Source organism: Enhydra lutris, unplaced genomic scaffold (genome assembly GCF_002288905.1).
Source record: "Enhydra lutris kenyoni isolate GAN:26980312 unplaced genomic scaffold, ASM228890v2 scaffoldscaffold39, whole genome shotgun sequence".
In the NCBI taxonomy this organism is placed as follows: domain Eukaryota; kingdom Metazoa; phylum Chordata; class Mammalia; order Carnivora; family Mustelidae; genus Enhydra; species Enhydra lutris.
The window spans coordinates 2,433,709-2,455,136 of NW_019154123.1; the positions used below are offsets into that span (position 1 = coordinate 2,433,709).

Here is a 21,428-nt window from a genome sequence, read left to right on the forward strand (position 1 = left end):
CCAAAGGAAACATAAAGAAGACCAGGAGTCTGTGGCCTTGCCCCAGTTTACATAGAAGCATGGGGTGAGGGGGCAGTGTTTATTTCATATATGAAGAGTAATTTCTTGAGTATGTAACGACATTCTCAGAGAGTGACAAAGCCTCTCTCCCTTTCCTATATTTACTCCTGTGTTCCACGGGAGTTCATACGCATTCTGTGAAAAGAAGCGTGCTTCAGTGAATGATCTTTGTTTGGGAAAAGCTGCACCTCTGTTCTCCCACTGGAGGCTTAGAATGCCCAGCAGAATGTTAAAGGCTCCAAGGGGTCCTTAGATAAAAGTATTTTTCAAACTCTGTTTAACATTATCATTTCCCAAGCTGATTTGAATTTGGTCATGAAATTATTATTATTATTTTTAAAACAGAATGTCTAATACCAACCACTCCACAGAATAAAGGTGTTATTCCCAGAATGGAGTTTGGGAAATAGGATTTAGTTCCCAATTCTTAACTGACTGAGCCACCCAGGTGCCCTAGTTCCCAATTCTTAATAGTGATTACTGGATAGATATGTTACGCATTAAGGTAAAAATTTAAAAATGACCATGCCAATCATGTTTTATTTATTTATTTTTTAAGAGATTTTATTTTATTTATTTGTCAGAGAGCGAGAGTGAGAGAGTGAACACACACAAGCAGGGGGAGTGGCAGGCAGAGGAAGAAGCAGACTCCCCACTGAGCAGGGAGCCCTGTGTGGGACTCGATCCCAGTACCCTGGGTTCATGACCCAAGCTAAAGGCAGACACTTAACTGACTGAGCCACCCAAGCATTCCTTATTTTTATTTTATTTTATTTGAGAGAGAGAGCACAAATGGGGGAAAGGGCAAGGGGATGAGCAGACTCCTTGCTGAGTTGGGATCCTGACACTGGGCTGGGTCCCAGGACACTGAGATCATGACCTGAGCCAAAGTCAGACATTTAACTAACTGAACTACCCTGGCGCCCTATGTCCAATCATTTAAATATTATTTTCTCTCTTGGTGTCTTCTCACTCCCAAGCTTCAAATTTCAATCCTCTTCAATTCATTGACTCTCAGATTTCAATGTTTTGCCCTCCCCTCGTCTTTCATGGTCTCTTCTACTTTTCTCAAGTCAATATCCCATCAGCAGCTCAGTATGTCCCAAGTGGAGTCTTCTTTAACCTAGACTCTTCCTCTCTCCTTCCTTGGGTCTGTTAAAGTATCTTGCTACCCCTCAGTCCCCCGGCTCAAATATGGTGATGTCTTCTACTTCGTTGCTTTTCTTCCAGCATGTCTTCATGTTTGATGGATCACACTACTTCATAGACTGTCTCTGCCTCTCTGTTCTCCTGCCCACTGCCACTGCCAACCAACAGGGCTTCCGGGTGGCTTTCTTTCCCTCTCCAGTTCATTGCAAAACTAGAGGGTGGTCCTCACAGCTGATTCTAATCACCCCTTGTTCACACAATGTTGTCATCTGATCTCATGGTCCACATGATGAAGGTCAGATTCAGGCTCACAGATAAGCCTTCACACAGTTTGGTCCCACCGTGCTTTTCTGACATTATTCCCAGAAATGCCATGGAGTTACAGAAGTGCTTCTTGGAGTTATGGAACACCTTGATGTTCATTTTGCACAACAAGAGATCATCTTTGGAACTACTGTTCTCTTTGCTTGTGATCTCCCCGATTTTCACCTATTTATTCTCAGCAGATCTGTCCATCCTTCTAAACCTTTTCCATGGTCACCACCCTTATGACATTTACTGTAGTCCTCTCAGCAGGATATTATGTGTTCTTCCTGGGACATCATAGCACTTCATGTATAACTTCCTTATGGCACTTACCAAATTCTGTCTTAAATGCTAGTTGTTTGTATATCTACCTTATGCTTGCCCAAAGCTCAATGAGGTCGGCCGTAGTCATCTGCCTATTTGTGTCCTCTTCAGAGCCTGATGCTGGGCTTTTATGTAATAAGAATGAAAAAAAAAAAAAAACCTGTTGAATAAACATTAGTAACCTTGAAATGTTATTTTTATATGTATAAAATATTCTGCCATAACTAAGAATAATGTATACAATATTCTTCTGTTCTTTAATTATAGCTCTTCTGGAGTGAATAGCAATGGTGAAAATTCAAATTAGTGGGTAGCCAGAGAACTATTTTTAATTGAGTTGTAAGTGTTGCTTCATACTTAATTTAAACATGGGTATGTTTAGTGTTTCCAAATTTACTACACATACAATAAGGAAACCTTGACCAGGAGGCCTCAAGAATCTTGAGCCTTTTTTTCAGCCCACCCACCCAGTGGATTTCAAGGTGGAACTAGATTCTTCTCCCTCACACTTGTGTACCTATCACCATGCATTTCCCAGAATTGTAATGATGGCTAATACTTATTTTTCAAATGACTTCCTTGTGTGCATGTTAAGGAGAGTACAGCTTTAATTAAACAGGTTAGGGTCACTTGAAACACGTTTGCCTGAAGATAAATGTCAATGTGGATAATCTGAGAGCACTTGCTATTAATAGAGTTCCAAGTTGGTCCCTCTCATGACTGCAGCCTCCCACCCCGTCTTCCCGAATTACTGCTTTTAGAGTAATTTCAGAAGTTCTGTGAAATGTCTTCTTATTGGGCATTGGATTTAAAAGCCTGTATCAGGAGACATTTTGTGATGATTATTCTTACCTTCATTTAAAGTATGGGTTTAATAAGAACATTAGCCTCTTCATTTCAAGGAGGAGTCCTATTGTCTAGAGCAATCCTAGTCAACTTTTACTGTCTGTGATTTACCTGGGAATTTTGTGGAAATTCAGAATGTGACTCAGCAGGTTTGGGGCACGGTGGAGATGCTGCATTTCTAACCAGCTTCTCCATGAGGCTGATGCTGTTCTCTGTGTACCACATGAGGCAGGGCCCTACAGGAAGGTCGTGGGAGTTGGTGATGCTGGATTCCATTCCTCTCCAGGCTGGTCACTTAGGCAAAGTGGCTTACCATCCTGGGTCTGAGTTATACTAATCTGCAGTGTGAGGGAGTGATATCTTTCTTTTTTTTAAGATATTATTTATTTGACAGACAGAGATCACAAGTAGGCAGAGAGGCAGGCAGCTAGAGGAGGAAGCAGGATCTCCCCTGAGCAGAGAGCCCGATGCGCGGCTCGATCCCAGGACCCTGGGATCATGACCTGAGCCAAAGGCAAAGGCTTTAACCCACTGAGCCACCCAGGCACCCCAAGGGAGTGATATCTTAACAGCTCTTTCCAGCTGTAACATTTTATGATGACATGAGGGGAAGTAGAAAGAATGAGGAGTCAGGCTGCAGGTCTGAGCATATTTTCATTCTTTTAATTTCAACCCAACTTTCATATTTATTAAGAGTTTATCTTTAATGCGGTTTGTACAGCAAACATTAAAGAGCTGCATATTTATGTGGGACCTGGACTTCAAAAATAATTATCGATCTCATGATTTAATCAAGAACTTACATGTAAAATATACTTCCCCCTCCACCCTCATCTTTTGTGTATGTTCTGTTGTTTTTGTTTTATTAGGAAACACTCCATAGCTTGGGTGGAATTGAAAACCTAGCTCAGGTAAGATTCCTTCGTGGTGGCTGGTTTTGCCTTTCCATTTGGTGCCATGGCTCTGGGAAAGGATTACATAGGTGTGTGACGGCAGATGGCTTTCTTACCCTAGGCTGCCTGCCAAGCGGAGGAGCAGGCAGGGTGGATAACTGTGTGTGAGGCAGGATACTCACAGAGCAGGAAGGGACCCATGACATTTTGTTCCGGCTAATTTTACCCAGCCTGCCGAAACAAGAAAAGTTCTATAAAAGGTCACATGTCTTTAGTTAGTAATGAAAAGAAATAGGTGTTGGCTGGCAGGCCCAGATCCTCAACATTGCACAAACCAAAGGATGGGAAAATATTGGTTATAAATATGTTCACAATTGTTGCACAAAAAAAGAATTATGCTCACTAAAATATTTCCAAATACATGATGATGTGAGGAACGATCTTAACTCCATTTATTTGTCTGCTTTTGTAACTACTGAGAGAAGATAAGCAGGTTAAGCCAGTCAAATGTTTGGGTTTATTAGTATGATAAGGCAAAATTTCTAGGCATGGCATTGGGTTGGGACAGCCCACTCTCCTACCATGTAGAGAAAGAATGATTTTCATAATGAACCTTTGGCCCTACAAACTCATTCTGTATTATTAATGGAAGAGTAAGTTTAATGGCCAGTTAATGCTAATTCTATTATATTTTATTATATTTTCATTCTTGGGAAATTGCTGAAACATATCTAGTTTTTGTTTTTAAGATTTTTTTTTTAATTGGCTGAAGGTTTACCTCATTTAATGAAATGGCTTATCTTTCACAAAATTATATTGTAAAGGATCCTTTTATCTACCTTAACTTCTCTTGTTCTATTAGAATTTTATGTGTGTTTCTCTGACCCTGTTTCTATAATCAGTTATCTACAGTAAGTGATTATCAGACTACCCCATGCCCATTTTATTCTGATTACTGTCATTGGTGTGTATGCTGGTTAGATATAATTTTTTTTTTGTATTTGGAGCCAAATTACACCACAAACTTATTTAGTCACACGTCATTTTTTGAGAGTTTATACACTCTTTCCATGGCCCCTCCCTCAACCTCAGGGCATGCAAGAGAAGGCAAAGAATCTAGAAACTCAAGCTACCTTTTGCACTTGAGTGAACCTGGCCCAGAAGTCCCGAGTGTTGTTTGGTGAATCCATTGTGCCACCTACAGGTCATTTTCAGAAGTACATGTCTTGTCCCTTCTCTGCTCATGTGCTTTTACTAATCCTTCTGACTCTTGTTGGCTTGGTCCCTCCTGCAGTACATGGAGATTGTGGCCAATGAGTACCTCGGCTTCGGAGAGGAGCCGCACAGTGTGGACAAGCTGGTCAACATGACGTGTAAGTGTTGTTGCGGGGACACGGCAACTTCTCCCACTTGCCAAATGAGCGGGATGGCTTTTTCAGTAGGAAAAAAGATCTTTTGAATATTTATGAGTATACCCATCCACACAGTTCTGGTATTGGGAGTCCCTGCCAATTGTTATATTCAGTGGCAAAATATACCCAGAAGGAAAACTTCAAATCACAATCTTACCTTGAAAAGCCCACTTTCATGTTGCAGATTGTCACTGAGCACAAGTTTATTTTAATGCAAGAGGGACTTCCATAATGGCAGATTTTGGTAAAAATGTTTTTTGCTTCCTTTGATTTCTCTTAAAATGCCAGAGGCTGTTCACTTTTCATCTATAAAGTTGGGTTAGTAATAATACCTGCCTCATAAAGTTTAAAAGTTGTGAGCATAAAAAAGAAAAAAAAAAGATCCTGATGTGATGATGAGGATGTGGAAACATTGGTCTGTGTGTGTGGAACTCAATCTTCTCTCTCTGGAGGCTCTTTCCAGCCCCACCTTGCAGCCCCTCCAGGTTTGATGAGCTGTGGGTCCCCTGTTGCTGTGGGATGCTGGCCCATTTTCTTTGAAGGGTTTGGTTTCCCGTATTTGTTTCCAGGACAGCACACCGATTCTCAGTTACAGGGAAAGGAGAGTACGTGGTAATCCCTGGGCACCAGGAAGTTTCTTTCAGAACAACTGTTCTGCTCAGCTGAGGAGCTTTGCTGGGTCCATCATCTTTAGTGGCCTTCCTCTCCTGTTTATATCTGAAATCTTTATAGGATGGATCTTTGAAGAGTAGGTCTCACTTTGAAGTTGTGATCAGGTTGAGGAACTCATTCAACTTTAAGCAGAAGGAGATGTTTGCCTTTTTTGTTGTCTCCATATTGTATTATTATAATAATAATATATAATAATTATTAGTTGAACTTCAGAGGTAATTCTCAGAATAATAAAAAAAAAAAATGACCCTGTTCCTCCTCCTCCCCTCCTTTTGTGTTGTCTGTCTTCCCATGCGCCCTTTCTCTGCTTGCCCATCGGTACGTTAGACCTGCGGTTCTATGAATACTGCTGCCCTTAGGTGCCGAATCCCTCTTTGAGCTATTTCCTTCCTTTATAGATATTTTTCAGAAACTTGCTGCTGTCAAAGACCAAAGAGAATGGGTCACCACAAGTGGAGCCCATAAGGTGAGTGGCCCCAGAGGGAGGGAACACTTGTCTCCTATGGCAGTGGTTCACATGCTGGGGTTCAGAGCCTTGTGATCAGGTTTCTAATAATTATAGTTCACAGACCTGCTAACCTAGCCCAGAATTGTAAATCTCTGCCAAGCCTTTAATATTCTTCATCAGCCTAAGGAGTAAACACAGAATAGCAAACAGGTTTTCTGAAACTCTTTTTTATTTTTCTTTTTTCCTATGCCACTTAATAACAACCAAGTTTGTTGCTTTATTTAAATGTTGCTTGAGAAGTCCTGCTATATATAAACTGTATATATAAGTTTATATATATATATATATATATATATATATATATGTAAGTCCTGCTATATATAAACTATATATAAACTGCCCCTCAGTGTGTGTTTTTACAAATGAGCAAAGTGTGTGTATACATATCAATACATTCCGTATGGCACGTGGAGTTGTGTGTGTTTGAACCATATGAAATTGTCATGTCTATTGGGCAATTTCATATGGTTCAACCCTCTAATCAGATGGTATAATATTACAGGCATATGGATCAAACATGCATTTCAAGATGAATGGATGCACATTTAGTCAAAACAGACTAAATTTATATCTATAGCAAAACTATTTAGATGGTAGCTGCCTACAGCCAAGTTTTAATAATCTGTTAATTTCTCATATCCCAAAAGGCCACTTTTGAACATATGTTAGAGCAGGGTTGCTTAAAATGTGTTCCCACGTGCTGTTCATTATATAAGAGATGATTCTAGGTCATATACAAATCAACACTTTTATTTTCAATAGCTATATCTATTTCACTGATATTACCACTTAGAATTTGAGGAACATTTTTGAGTAGCATTAAGGAGTTAAGTGGATATGGCGAAAATTGTGGGAATGTTATGTCAGTGACTCAAGTTTGGGGAATATGTTAGGAGATCAGAGAAAAAAGAGAAGAATAAGAAGAGGGGATCGGAGAAATAAAGATGATGATAGCTTCATAAAAAAAATGAATGAAATCATAAAGGGGAAAATTGATATAACAGAAACCAAAAATCAGCCAAGCAGTTGTAACACGGCTCGCAGCTCTGGCCTGAATGTGCACTTTTGGAGGACTCTAAGTTCTAAACGTCTAGAGAGTAGAGGGATGAATTTGCGTTAATGGGAGTTCAGAGAAGGCAACTGATGAGGTACAGACTTCCAGTTAAGTCGTATTACTTAGCATGATATCTGGAAGCATCGATTCATGCTCTTTAAACATCAATTAGGAATCTGGGAGGCAAATGAAGTGCTTGGTAAGGTTGACATATCTTGCTTAGTTTGGGGGTAAAAAGACAGTTTTCAACACTGTGGTGAAAAGTAGTTCCACTACTAGGGAAAGGGCCTACCACAATGCCTGGTTCACAATGAGTTCAAAACATGAACTCAAAAACAATGGCTGGTTGCTCCCAGTATCATAGTTACTATCATTAGTCTCCCTACTTGTCCTTGGGGAGGGGCAGAAGAGGCAGAGGGGCCCTCCTGGGCATATAAAAATAGAGGGAAGAGTGAGAACTTTGGCCATGTACCTTTGTCCCTTTTGCTTCTGCTCTGGGTAAGGAAGGGCCACAAGGAACTGGCCTTGAGTTTCAAACCCGGAAGAGGTTGTACCCCCTCAAAGAGCTGGGTGTGGTGAATGTTTAATAAAAAAAACTACTTTTGAGGTTAAGGCTCAATAATCTTTGAAAGAAGCATTATAAGCATTATTCCACTCAAGAAGCTTGTACTACTTACACAATGAAACTTTCTTTTACTTCATTTTTCAGACATTAGTAAATTTACTTGGTGCCCGAGATACTAATGTTTTGTTGGGTGCCCTTCTGGCTCTGGCTAGTTTAGCTGAAAGGTAAGTGTATTTTAATATCTTTCCAGTTCCACTGCCATAGCAGTTTAGGTGGGAGAGGCAAAAAAATAGATCAGTTTCTCTAGTTACTTATCTACATAGTTATAATTTGTGAAAAATAAGCATGAAGTAGCATTAATATATTGAAGATGATCCTGAATGAAGAAGCATCATTTTCAAACTTAAGTTGGGAAGGAAAACGACAGTTTCTTCTCTTTTTCTTGACCAGAAATACTTACCTAGTCTTTGATCCAATGCTCAGATACTTGCACTTTCAAAATAACAGTAGTAGGAGTGCCTGGGTGGCTCAATGGGTTAAAGCCTCTGCCTTCAGCTCAGGTCATGATCCCAGGGTCCTGGGATCAAGCCCCACATCGGGCTCTCTGCTCAGCGGAGATCCTGCTTCCTCCTCTTTCTCTGCCTGCCTCTCTGTCTACTTGTGATCTCTGCCTGTCAAATAAATAAATAAAATCTTCAAAATAAAGCAGTATTTGACAACTGTATCTTTGACAACTTTATCTCTCTGACCTTAAAAATAAGTTCTCTCCTGTACATTCGTTCTAACATATAAAACATTTTCAAACACTTTTACCCTTAAAATAATTCTGCATAACACGTTCTCTTATAGACATTATGATTATTTTAAATAAAAGTGCTTTAAATATATTTTTATGCCAATAAGTGAATCAATGCTTTTTTCTTGTTTTTACTTTTTTAGGAATAATTCGCACATATAACTATATGTGTTTAAAGTATACAACATGATGATGTGACATACGTTATATGTATAGAATGATTATCAAGCTCAAGAGAATTAATATACTCATCATATCACATGCTTAACTTTTTCTGTGTGTGTGCAGTAAGCACACTTCAGATGTGCTCTCATCAACTTTCAAGTTAAAATACACACTAACTGTAGTCTCCATGCTGTACATGAGATCCTCAGTACTCATTCTTATAACTGAAAGTTTGTACCCGTTAATCTGTATTTCCCTCCTGCCTAGCCCCTCACAGTCACTCACCATGCTCATCTCTAGATTCCACATATAACTGATATCATACAGTATTTACCTTAGCACAGTTCCTTTCAGCTTCCTCCATGTTGTCACAAATGGCAGAGTCTTTCTTCTTTATGGATGAATAATAATATTCAATTGTATTTATGTAAGCCCATATAGGTCATTTTAATATCTTGGCTGTTGTGAATAATGCTGTTATTACTTCTTTAATGAAAAGCCTATCATTCTTTCTGGAGAAAGGGAATCATGTTGACATCATACTGTTATTAAACAAATTTAAATTGATGACATGTAACATTTGTTGAATGTTAGAACTTGATGTAGCCTGGCCCCATGGAGCTATATTGCTTTTTGTTTCTCCTTCCAAGATAATACGAGAACAAGGGTATTAAATGAATGGATATGATAAAGTATGTTTTTAGTAGTTACTAATAATTTTTAATTTGTAGTCCAGAATGTAGGGAGAAGATAAGTGAACTCAACATTGTAGAAAATCTGCTGATGATTTTGCATGAATATGACTTGCTTTCCAAAAGGTAGGATTGCTAACAAGACAATGTCATATTTGATGAAAATGATAATTGTTATTTTTATTATGTCATGCTATTTACCTTACTAACTGAATGTCATGAGTCACCTTGACGTTTGTTTTCTATTTAAGTTTTTATAAAGAAACTAGAACAAAGATGTGTATTGATTTATCTTTGGTCTTGTATCACTTTTGATCTGGGCATAGGATCGAATTATATAAATATTGTCATTACATCTTTAATATTTTTGTTTATTGAATTTTTTTTACATCCTGTCTTTTTAAGTAAAGAAACTCTGAAGTGGCTCTAGTTTTAGTAATTTGAGATTGTATATTGAATAAATTTTTAGATTGTTAAAATCTACTTCACTTAAGGCAAGTAAAATAAATGAGGATAGCTACTGACATGTTTCATGAGCACCTGTTATAACTCTAAACAGAATCGAAAATGTATTCATCTTTGATTGAACTATATATTGCTCTAAAGAATTACTGGATCCAGTTAGTTATTAGGTTGTTTTTAAGTAGAGTTGCAACCTACATCATTTGATACCTAGTTAAGTAAGTCACGATTTTCTGAAGAGGTAAAACAGATAACAGAAATATCAAGTAATGAAACCCGGACACTTAACCATAATAAATCCCCATGAGTCTTTCTTCAAAGTTAGTTTTATCCTCTTTCACAGACTATGCTTATAGACCTGCTCACCTGAACTCATTTCTAGGAAAACAACCTCTGCACAGGTGTTAAGAGTACCAGAGATGAATTGAGATAGAGTGAGTAGTGTTGGAGAGGGGACGGGCATGCAGGTCAGTAGTTGCACCAGAGCACCGTGAGCGGTGAGGTTGATGGATGTCAAGGACAGTCTGGGAACTTAGAGCAGAAGCTCCCAGTCAGAGCCTGGGGCCACGCCAAGTTTCCTGAAGGGAGAGGGAGTTATCTAGGCAAAGGGAGAGAACAAGTGGAAACAGAATGTGCTGTTTGGAGGCATGAAGTGGTCTGTGTTAGAGGAACTGCATGGTTGGGCACAGCTGGAACAGAGTGCAGGAGGGAAAGTGCCAGCAAACTAGATTAGACAGTTAATGATAAGTTAAAAATATAGCAAATTTTGGTCTAGCTTTCTCTATATGGCAGGCCCCACTCTAAGCACTTCTGTGTGTTCATTTGATCTGCACAATACCCCATCAATTTCCAACAAGATGCTTTTAGCCAGGTCACAATGGGCTCTTTGTGCCAAATAAGAGTGTGCTTTTTACCCAAGCACATTATGGGGACTTACAGAAAGATTTTAAGCATGATCAGATTTATTTTGCAGGGAGATTACTCTGATAGCAGTGTGTGGACTATGTAGCATGGGGAATATAGCCACACAAGGAGCTCCATTTAGAACGAGGGAGGGGGTGTTTGGTGTGGAAAGATCAAGGAGATAAAGAACACTATTTGCCAAAGAATATACTTTCTGAATGTCAGAGCACATAAGTTTGGGAGGGATTGGAGCTATAGAAAACTGGCTTAGGGGAAAGGAACTGTAGAGCAGTGTGGGCATGAGAAGATTTGAGAGGCAGGTGACAGTGAGGCTTCTGTCTTGAGCACAATCAAGGATCACAAGAACGGGAGGAGCGGTGGGGTTAGACAGCTGCATGACTTGCAAGAGAATTAATCTCAGCAGTTGCCTAGGAAAAAGGGGGCAGTCTTGATTGGAAGTAGTGGATTGGGAAAGGAGAAGGAAGCGTCTTGGATGGTTCCTTCTTCTGGCTTGGAAAATTGAAAAGACTGATGGCATGAATCAACACTGGGGATGTAAGGGGAAGAGCCAGTTTGGGGAGGAGAATAATGACTTTGAGTTGAGACCCAGCGGGATGAGTACCTGGGACTACCGTGTGGCTAGAACTTCTGGAGGCTGAGAGTGCTGCCTGGGCTGAGCTCACAGTACTGGGATAGAGGAGGTGTTTGAAGTCTTGGGAATGGATGGCATTGTCCAGGGAGAGTGTTTAAAGTGTGAGACTCGAGGGTTAAGGATGGTTCTAGAAAATTTCCGTCATCATAATGTTTCAGAACTCTGATGAACATTATGTGTCCTATGCTATCATTATCTTTATTTTACTGTCCAGATACTCACTGGACACATTGCATTTAATCTCCTTGCATTATAGTGGTTTTTGGCATTTTGTTTTAATGTCCTGTTTTTGTAACCACATTGTAAGTTTCTGAAGACTGTGATAAAACTTTATTTCTTTTGTCTTGAGCACAATGCCGGTCCCACTGTATGTACTTGATAGCTTTTTGCTGGTTAGTCAGTTTTTAGCCAGACCAGTGGGCTTACAGGGAGGCTATGACTTAGAACAGTGGTCAGGAAACTATGTCCCGCAGGCTAAATTTGACTCCCTGCCTGTTTTTGTAAATAAAGATTTATTGGAACATAGCCATGCCCATTTGTTTTTATGTGTTGTTTATGGCTGCCTTTGCATGTGCTGGCTGGGTTGGGTAGCTGTGACCGAAGTTGTATGGCTAGAAAAGCCTGAAACACTCTGTTGTGATCCAATCCTTTACAAAAACATATGTTGATCCGTGACTTAGGAAATGTTAGAGCACCACTGTGATGATAGCTCTAGTCCAAATGCAAAGTCAGTAACCACTGCGCTGTGATTCTCATCCTCCCCTCCCCTCCATCCCCTTCCAGACTAACTGCGGAGTTATTGCGCCTACTTTGTGCTGAACCCCAAGTGAAAGAGCAGGTGAAGCTCTATGAGGGGATACCTGTCCTCCTGAGTCTGCTCCACTCTGACCACCTGAAGCTGCTCTGGAGTGTTGTCTGGATTCTGGTTCAGGTTTGTGAGGACCCTGAGACCAGTGTGGAAATTCGCATTTGGGGAGGCATCAAGCAGCTCCTTCATATTTTACGAGGGTGAGTCAGGGGGGCTATGGCTGACTTTGCCTTCGTCACTGAAGGTTGGGGACTCTGCCATACGATGGCAGATCAGCTTGCTTCCTCCTGCTCTTTGGTCCTTCATGTTATGGAGAATCACTTATACTTGTCACAAACATACTTGAAATCAGTATCAGGGGCATTTTCTTGGGAGCCCTGAAATATTTATCTTTGCATCACCAGCCTCGATGACAGTGCTGGGACTAGAGAAGGCCGTCAGTCTGCAAATGTAAATTGAACGAGACCCAATAACCACAAGAAGACATTTAGCTTACCACCTTTTTCTTGACGCACTCAATGCGTATTGTAATCCCAACAAGTATAATAATTTTACTTGCAATTTTACTTTAAATTTACTTTTTTGCTAAAATGTCTACATTGCATGACATTTTGTATGTCATTCATCTATAAAGAGAAAGCAAAACCTGTAATTAAAGAACAGATGTATAATCCATAGTTAAAATGGGGGAAAATATTGTTGATCAAACGATTGCCATGCTACTGACCCTGGTCCAGTTGCTCTTAAGGTGAGCTAACACTTTATCATCTCTCTTTTAAGAGTAGAATGCTAACAACATTCAAAACCTTGAGTATGGAGAAGGAATGGTTATTAAAATAGTTTCAAATTGAAACTTTCTTGAAGTATGTTTCAATAAATATGTATTAGATATATTGAAGCCATGGATAATGATATCTTTTGGTACCATCAATGGGAAAGTTATAGTACCTAAAATTATTATAAAGCATAATTCAACCCTACAGGTACTGAATCAAAGTTGAAAAAGAATATGTCTCCCTGAAAGGAATCACCCTTGTAACGTGTGTACATAAATAAAGCTCTCTAATAAAAGCAGAGTGACTTATCTTTCTCAGTATGACCAGATATTATCACATCAGTGTTATTCAGACCTTGTGCTTGTTTTACCTCTATGTATATTATGGAACTGTATGTTATCAACTTCATTTTCTGTGAGGGAATGTTTCAAAGCGTAAGAGCAGACTATAAAGATATGGACAATAGCTTTATTAATTATTCCTATCATTACCAAAACAAAGGAAAAAATATAAGCTATTGATAATCTATTTGCTTTTTTTTTTAAGATTTTTATTTTTACTTATTTATTTATTTGAGAGAGAGAGCACGAGCAGGGGGAGCTGCAGAGAGAGGGAGAAGTAGACTCCCCAGTGAGCAGGGAGCTCAATGCAGGACTTGATCCCAGGACCCTGAGCCCATGACCTGATCCAAAGGCAGACGCTTATGTGACTGAGCCACCCAGGTGCTCCTACTTGCTTTTATGAGTATCACGTAAAAATGTTAAATACTTTATAGTACAAATTACAAATCTTTCATTAGTACTGTGGCATAATAAGCTAGCTCCTTGAACACTTAGCTAAGTTTTTTGTTTTTGTTTTTGTTTTTATATTTTTTTTGCTTGCTTCTGTAGGATGCTGATGGTGATGCTGATGGTAGTGGTGGGTATTACGGGTGGTCGATACAACTATCCCAACAGCTATAGATTGCCCATTTGGAGAGCAGTTATTTTCTTGATGATAAAATCAAATTCTATGATCGTTAAGCAGTACTTCAGAGATAAAACTGTTTTACCATGTAGATTAAGTTTAATACAAGAAGGCACCAGTTTTCCTCAAAATGTAACCATCCTTGGGAGAAATGAGTTCTTTCATATCTAAAGAGTCAGTTGGCGAGTCCATTTCTATGCTGCAGTGTTAGAAAACTCTTTCCTGGGAAAATGATATATGTCAACACTTATTGTATGTTAAATATGTCTCAGTGCTTCGGGAGAATTTATTACCCCAGCTGGGTAAGCAATATCCTTTCAGAGCTTGCACCTGCCCCTCTGCTGCCTGGAGCTGGTACAAGGGGTGGAGATTGCCAGGCTGTCTGCTGGCATGAGTAGGAGTTGTCATGAGTTGTCAAGGCAGTTTCCAGGAAACCTGTTCATGCCCATTCACCTACAATCCTAAACTCCAGAGAGTTCCTGAGGGGCGATAGACTCGAGGAGGGGGAGTGTTCTCTGAAATTTGAGTTTAACATAATTTGGTTGACAGATGAGATCACAAGCTGTGACTATCCCTAGACCTATCTCCATTACTTTCATTATGCTACCTGAAGGAAGGGCGCTAGTGGGCCCAGATGATATGGGAATGAAGCCATGGTGAATCCATCTATGCAATACATAGGCACAAAGAAATCAAGATAGAGCTGCTGCCATAAAAAATAAATAAATGAAAAAATATAGTAGCCACATTAAACAAAAAGGAACAAAATGGATAAAAGACATGAAGAAGCTATTGTGGAAGGTGTTACCTTGAGTAAACAGAAAAATATGCTTTATTTTATCAAAGGTATTAAACAGAACATGACATTTATGACCTGAGATTAAAGATGAGATGCTAGGATAATAAAAAGGGGAGGAGAGATACTGCAGAGCTAGGAAAAAAGGCAAAGAGTGAATAATCCATGGAACTGAGACATTCATCAGAGTACCAGACAGAAACTGGAATTAGTACAAGGAAGGGCACACTTGAAAAAATTGCACATAATGTGGAGAAAAAAGACGAATGAGAACAATTAGAAAATGAAGGATATGGCTTGTAGAAGATGAGTTTTCAACCTGTGGATAACTGATATCCTAGGTAAGAGAATAAAGCAAAATGATTAAAAAATTCAAAGATGGGACGCCTGGGTGGCTCATTTGCCCTTCAGCTCAGGTCATGACCTCAGCATCCTGGGATCGAGCACTGCATGGAGCCCCAAATCTGGCTCCGCACTCAGTGGAGAGTCTGTTTCTCCCTCTCTTTCTGCTCCTTGTCCCCTGACTTATGTGCATGCATGTGCATTCTCTCTCTCAAATAAATCAATAAAATCTTTTTTTAAAAATTCAAAAATATAAAAGAAGAGATCTTTACCAAAATAAGGAGAGACTGGAATTGCTTGGAAAAAGAAAACTCAGAATGAAGAAGACTGACATTTAGTTAGGTGAATTGATAGCAGGAGAATAGGGTTCAAAAACAGAGGTGGGGGAGGAACGGGGAGCTCTTCTAGCTGGCTCAGTCAGTAGACCATGCAACTCTTGATCTCAGGGTTGTCGGTTCTAGCCACCCATGCTGGGTGTAGATGTTACTTAAAAATGAAATCATAAAACAAAAAAGCAAGGTGGGCATGTGAAGCTGTGAAGAATTGACAGAGTGCTAGAGTTAGTTCAGTAACCATAAAAGAAAGCAGGAGGGAAGGAAGGACGAAAGGGAGGGAGGAAGAAAAAAAGGAAGGAAAGAAGGGACTCCTGCCTCACACCACACACAGAAACCCATTCTTGGTGGATTGGAAGGTGAAACAATAAAGATAACATAGGAGAAAACTTCACGGCCTGGGGGAGGCAGACATTTCTTAAACAGGACCCAGAAAGCATTGACCATGAGGGAAAATTGATAAACTATACATTCACTTTTCTTTTTCAGAGACAGAAATTTTGTTTCCGATCGTTCTTCCATTGGCAGCCTGTCTAGTGCAAATGCAGCGGGCAGAATCCAGCAGCTTCATTTGTCAGAAGATTTAAGCCCTCGGGAAATACAAGAAAATACTTTTTCTCTTCAAGCAGGTATTTATATCATATTATTATGTTTTACTATTTGATACTGTTTAGCATATTGTTTTATTATGCTCTGTGATGGTGATAATAATTTATTATTCTGTTATGTATGGTAATAGGAAGTAGGCACAATTTGTAAGTTTAAAAACTGTGAAGTTAAATCCATGTAGATGACTAAAACCTCCAGAACTCGTGTTGGGCCTGCAGATTAGTCATACCACAGACTTTTCTCTCCCTTTCACATTCTGAACACATTGAGAAATCAGCATGTAGTTCAGACATGAAGAGAGCAGAATAGTAGCCTTTTTATTGGTAAAGCTGGATTGGAGAATTCAGCTTGCTTTGTGGCCAGAATCATGGTTCCTATATTTTCTAGATCTCAGGGCACCTTCCTTCAGGGAGATTCTATAATCCACACACCCATTCCCCTGGAAACAAGGGGGTGCCTTCATTACTCCATGTGAGCACCTAAAGGGAGGTCAGAGCCTCTCTTGCTGCACAAAAGCAGGAGCAGGGATGTATGCCCACACTTTTGGCAGTTTGGCACAACCCCGAACAAGGTTCACACAAGGGCACCTGGCGTTTGGGACAAGTGGTGCTTTGGTGCTGCTGACCGTGCTGGGCGCCCTTTAGCAGCCAGTGGAGGGGTCAGAGAGGCACTGGTGGGAGTGTGCAGCAGCAGGAGGGCAGGCTGGTAGAAGTATATGAGGATATATGTAATGCCCAAGGCACAGTGCAGGGCCAGCACGAGGGCCCCATAAAATGGTAGCACCCTTTACAGGTGCTCTGTGCCATAAGATCCAGCACATTTCTGGCTGGACAAGAAGCAGCTCGGTACAGAATGTCATGGGAGGCTGCTGCTGTGGCCGTGAGCGGGCAGGGAGGGTGGTGCTCTAGGGGTGGGATTTAACATCGGGCAGATGCAATTAGACTTCTGGCCTCTTTCCCTTAGTAAGTTCTGTTCTTGTCTGTCAGTCTCTGTGAACCTCAGTCTTCTCATCAGTAATGCTGATAGTCATGGTACATCCTCTGATTACAAGGGATAATTTGGATCATGTATTTGAAGTACTCATGTATCCAACCATTGTGGATGTATTTACCGAGGACCTGCTGAGTGCCAGGCACCTGCTGGTCACTGGGGATTATTTATGATGATGCTGCCTCCCTGTACACAGTAAGTGCTCAATAAAATGCTGCTGACAGGTGTAGATGCGCACGAATTACATGACGAGCAGAGGCAGGCACCACTGCAAGTCAGTTTCCCTCCCCCCAGAGCTATGTCACAGGGAAGGGTACTGTGTTTGGAGGAGTGACTCTGCTCACAGGATTCCCTGAGGAGCTAGAATATTGACAGAACCATGTACAGCGCAGTTGGTGATGACAGATGCGATCACTTGGTGGTTTTCCTTCCAGCCTGCTGTGCCGCCCTCACCGAGCTGGTGCTCAACGACACCAATGCCCACCAGGTGGTCCAGGTGAGAACGCGGCTCTCTGGGCTCTGGCTGCAGTTCACGTCTGCGCTCACAGACCCTGCCTCGGGCAAACTCTATATCCCAGAATGTAGCTTGTAGGATCCCATGCTGTGGTTTTAAGATGTTTAATAGGTCTTATTTAAGTTCTAGAATTCCATTTTATATTCTTTTTTATTTTTTAATTTTTTAAACTTTTTTTAAATTAAGATTTTATTTTTTTGGTCAGAGAGAGAGTGCACAAGCAGGGGGAACTGCATGTAGAGAAGACGGGGGAGAAACAGGCTCCCCTACCGTGAAAGGAGCCTGATGTGGGACTTGATCCCAGAACTCTGGGATCAGGACCTGAGCCAAAGGCAGATGCTTAGCCATCTGAGCCATCCAGGCATCCCTAACTTTTTAAACTTCTTTTTAACATTTTATTTTTAAGTAATCTCTACACCCAACACGGGGCTCAAACTCAAACCCCCAAGATTAGGAGTCACATGCTGTACCGACTGAGCCAGCCAGGTATTCCTAGAATTCTATTTTATAGTCTTGTCCTTCCTTTACCTCACTTGGCTTAGAGAGACCTGCCCTGTGGTTAATCTATGGTGTTTCTTCCCTATATTATGTGCAGTTTTTCATTTTATCTCTTTTTAAAACAAATTTTGAATTGCTTTAATTCTGGACATATAGGATACCATGAGTTGAAGTTAGTAGTCATTTGAATTAAGAGCATATCAGGTTATTTAGCTAGAGGTGACTAAAACACCACACCAACAACATATATATTGCCAAGAAACCAGCTTCACAAAGCATAGTTTGTTAATCAGTCCACCACATATACAGCAGTATATGGAAGTAGCATACAATATATCCAACTTCAACTTCAAAATACACAAATACATAAAATCATAAGAGATCAGATCACTGATGATTAGAGGCTCGAGGGCAATCTCAGCACATCAGGGGTTAGTGGTGGAGCAGGATGTTTGGACTTGGCCATGTTGAGGTTCAGTTCCTACTGTCATTTCTTGGTGGTTCAGCCTTTGGAAAAATGACTTAGTCTCTCTAAGATTTGGTTTTGTCATAGATAAAGCAGGAAAGTTATAGACTGACTCACAGAATAGCTATAAAGACGAAGTGCAGAAAGGGAGGTAAATCTCTGCACGATTTTAATATAAAAGCCCATGTATAATAGAGTTCAGCAAATCCAGTATTTAATAGATAATAGAAAAGTAGCAATAAGTTAGCACTTTTTGTTCATTCTGTGTATATATTAGAGTAAGTCTAGAAGGATAACTTTCTGTACTTTTCATGGATCACTTTCATTTTTTTAAATCTATTACTCTTATTTATTTATTCTATGTTCTTTTCTATAATAATTTATGTGTATAGTTCTTACCAAACTGTAAGGGGAGAAATTATATTTCATAGTTAGACAATTAAAATGTGAAGTATAAAGATATTTGGATCCCTTTACTCAGTCCCTTTTTATTCCTTACTCTTTGTTTTTCAAGTATTTAAATGACTTTAAACTGATATGCTTTATGATTTATCCTCTTTAAAGATGGTTGAAATTTTAGATTGTGGTTGTAGTTTTTGGTGCTTAAAAGTATTACATTGATATATTTACTGTTCTCTTGTAAATTTATACAAAGTACTAAAATTCTATGAATATTTCTTCTCTAACATTAATTTTTGAGGTTGTGTAGTTGCCTCTTTGTGCTTCTGTGTCTCTATGGCATTGCCGCTGGTCATAGATAACACGGGTTCTTTATTCTTCCAGGAAAATGGTGTATATACAATAGCAAAGCTAATTTTACCAAACAAACAAAAGAATGCAGCAAAAATGAATCTATTACAGGTAATAAGCATGTCCATTGTTCTTCAGTATTGAGTTACTGAAATTCTCTGTAGTGACTGGGAGGGAAAAATATCAGGTGCAGGAGGCTGGCTTGAAAACAAATGCTGTTAAAACAACACAAAGGGCTTAATAGTGGTTTCTCTGGGTGGGGCGATCAGATGATTTTATTTATGTATTTCTTTGCTGATCAGTAAGTTCTTTTTTTTTTTTTTCCAAAACAATGCTTATATATCGGAAAACTGTAAGAGGAAAATTATATTCCATCTTTAAGTACTGACCACAGTTGGTAACATTTCATCTTTACAAGGAAAGCCTGTAAAATGGATCTGGGTAGATGAAGGGACTTGCCAAGTCGATGAAGGGGTATGCCTGGGGCAGCCGTGGCATCTGCTTAAAGGGTGGAAGGGCATTCCGCACAGGGAGAACACTTGTACAAGGTGGGAGAGCCAGGGAGCTTAGGGTGTGCTTAGGCTGCCCAGTGGGGCTGGGGTTGTGGTCAGGGGAGAAAGGTGAGGCCTCACAGGTAAGAGGGGTGCCTGTTACTGCACCTGTGTGCTGTTTTGAAGAGTGTGCATCAAGGGGCCAGTGTCCCCGAAGATACTGGAAAGATAAAATCAGATTAAAAGTAAGCCTTAGCAGTATTTGCCACTCGTTCCCCCCCAAGTCATTAGGAAGAGGAAGTAAGAATCCATGTTTACCTCCAACCTGATTGAAGGGCTGTCACCCAGAGCGAGAATGAAAATGAGCAGAGAGGTTCTGGTGGTATCTGTGGACTGCAAGGCAGAGGTTTTCAAGAGCTACTCATAAGAACATACAGGGGTGGGACTTCATTTCTTTTGTGCCACAGGTGCGTGATAGGATGCTGGAAAAAAGAGGCAAATCCACCATGCAGATGCATTTTGTCAAGCCTGTTGCTGCTTCCTAAAAATTCACATTGGAATGGTTTTTGAGGGGGCTCCTGGGTGGCTCAGTCGGTTAAGTGACGGCCTTCAGCTCAGGTCATGATTCCAGGGTCCTGGGATCGAGCCCTGCATCAGGCTCCCTGCTCAGCTGAGAGCCTACTTCTCTCTCTCTCTCCCTCTGCCTGCTGCTCTGCTTACTTGCGCTCTCTATATCTCTGTGTCAAATAAATAAATAAAATCCTTAGGAAAGAAAGAAAGAAAGAAAAAGAAAAGTGGTTTTCGAGGAGTATTTGCGTCCTGTACTTTCTCACTGCCTCCGCCACCCTCCCCCAGGCTCCGTCATGGCATTGTGTCAGCTGCCTGCTTCTCTGGGCAATTTTATTTGGGACCTTCTGTATTCAGACCACTAATTTTATGGAATGATTCCAGATCCAAGTTCAGCAGACCCCGATCACCCCCATGGTGGCCTGTGTCCAGGCCCAACTGCAGGCCGGGGGCTCTCTGTTTTTTTCTCTTGGCACTGCAAACCGTCAGACGTTTAGACATTTATTTTTCTTCAGTCAAGTCTCACAGGCCTCTTTCTGAGTGTTCTCGGGAGTTACTGTAGATTGTTCTATTTGGGGAACGCCTAAGACTCTTTACTCAAGAGACCAATTTGTCAAGTTTGAGTCCAATGTGCCTGTGGCTATTTTTATATGTCATCATTTCAAGTGTTTATTTTCTCATAGAAGCCATATAAATATTGAGGCATACATAGCAGGCTAGAAAGAAAATAAACCTTGAGCTCCTGAAAATCTCTGCACGTTTGGTTTTCTCAGAGTAGGAATTTTATTTCTGGTCTCTGTGTTCATTTTGTTCTTTCTAGAAAGGAATTAATGACAAGTACTGAGTGGAACAAGGCTAACATCCGAGCATTCTACAATATAAACACTTTTTAAAAATATGAGACCTGGGGCGCCTGGGTGGCTCAGTGGGTTAAGCCGCTGCCTTCGGCTCGGGTCATGATCTCGGAGTCCTGGGATCGAGCCCCGCATCGGGCTTTCTGCTCAGCGGGGAGCCTGCTTCCTCCTCTCTCTCTGCCTCTCTCTCTGCCTGCCTCTCTGCCTGCT

At 40.4% G+C, this 21,428-nt stretch overlaps 1 protein-coding gene across 4 annotated transcripts in view; it reads left to right on the plus strand.

Annotated features, from left to right (window-relative positions):
* LOC111155077 (NIMA related kinase 10) overlaps nucleotides 1–21,428 on the plus strand; it is a 215,373-nt gene that overhangs the window by 44,326 nt on the left and 149,619 nt on the right. For all 4 annotated transcript variants that reach the window (XM_022515118.1, XM_022515115.1, XM_022515116.1 and 1 more), the window contains 9 exons: nucleotides 3,555–3,596; nucleotides 4,873–4,951; nucleotides 6,061–6,128; nucleotides 7,934–8,013; nucleotides 9,482–9,568; nucleotides 12,243–12,467; nucleotides 15,969–16,108; nucleotides 17,513–17,574; nucleotides 19,340–19,417. In XM_022515118.1, coding sequence (XP_022370826.1) covers nucleotides 3,555–3,596; nucleotides 4,873–4,951; nucleotides 6,061–6,128; nucleotides 7,934–8,013; nucleotides 9,482–9,568; nucleotides 12,243–12,467; nucleotides 15,969–16,108; nucleotides 17,513–17,574; nucleotides 19,340–19,417 — 861 coding nt within the window. The remainder of the gene's footprint in view (nucleotides 1–3,554; nucleotides 3,597–4,872; nucleotides 4,952–6,060; nucleotides 6,129–7,933; nucleotides 8,014–9,481; nucleotides 9,569–12,242; nucleotides 12,468–15,968; nucleotides 16,109–17,512; nucleotides 17,575–19,339; nucleotides 19,418–21,428) is intronic.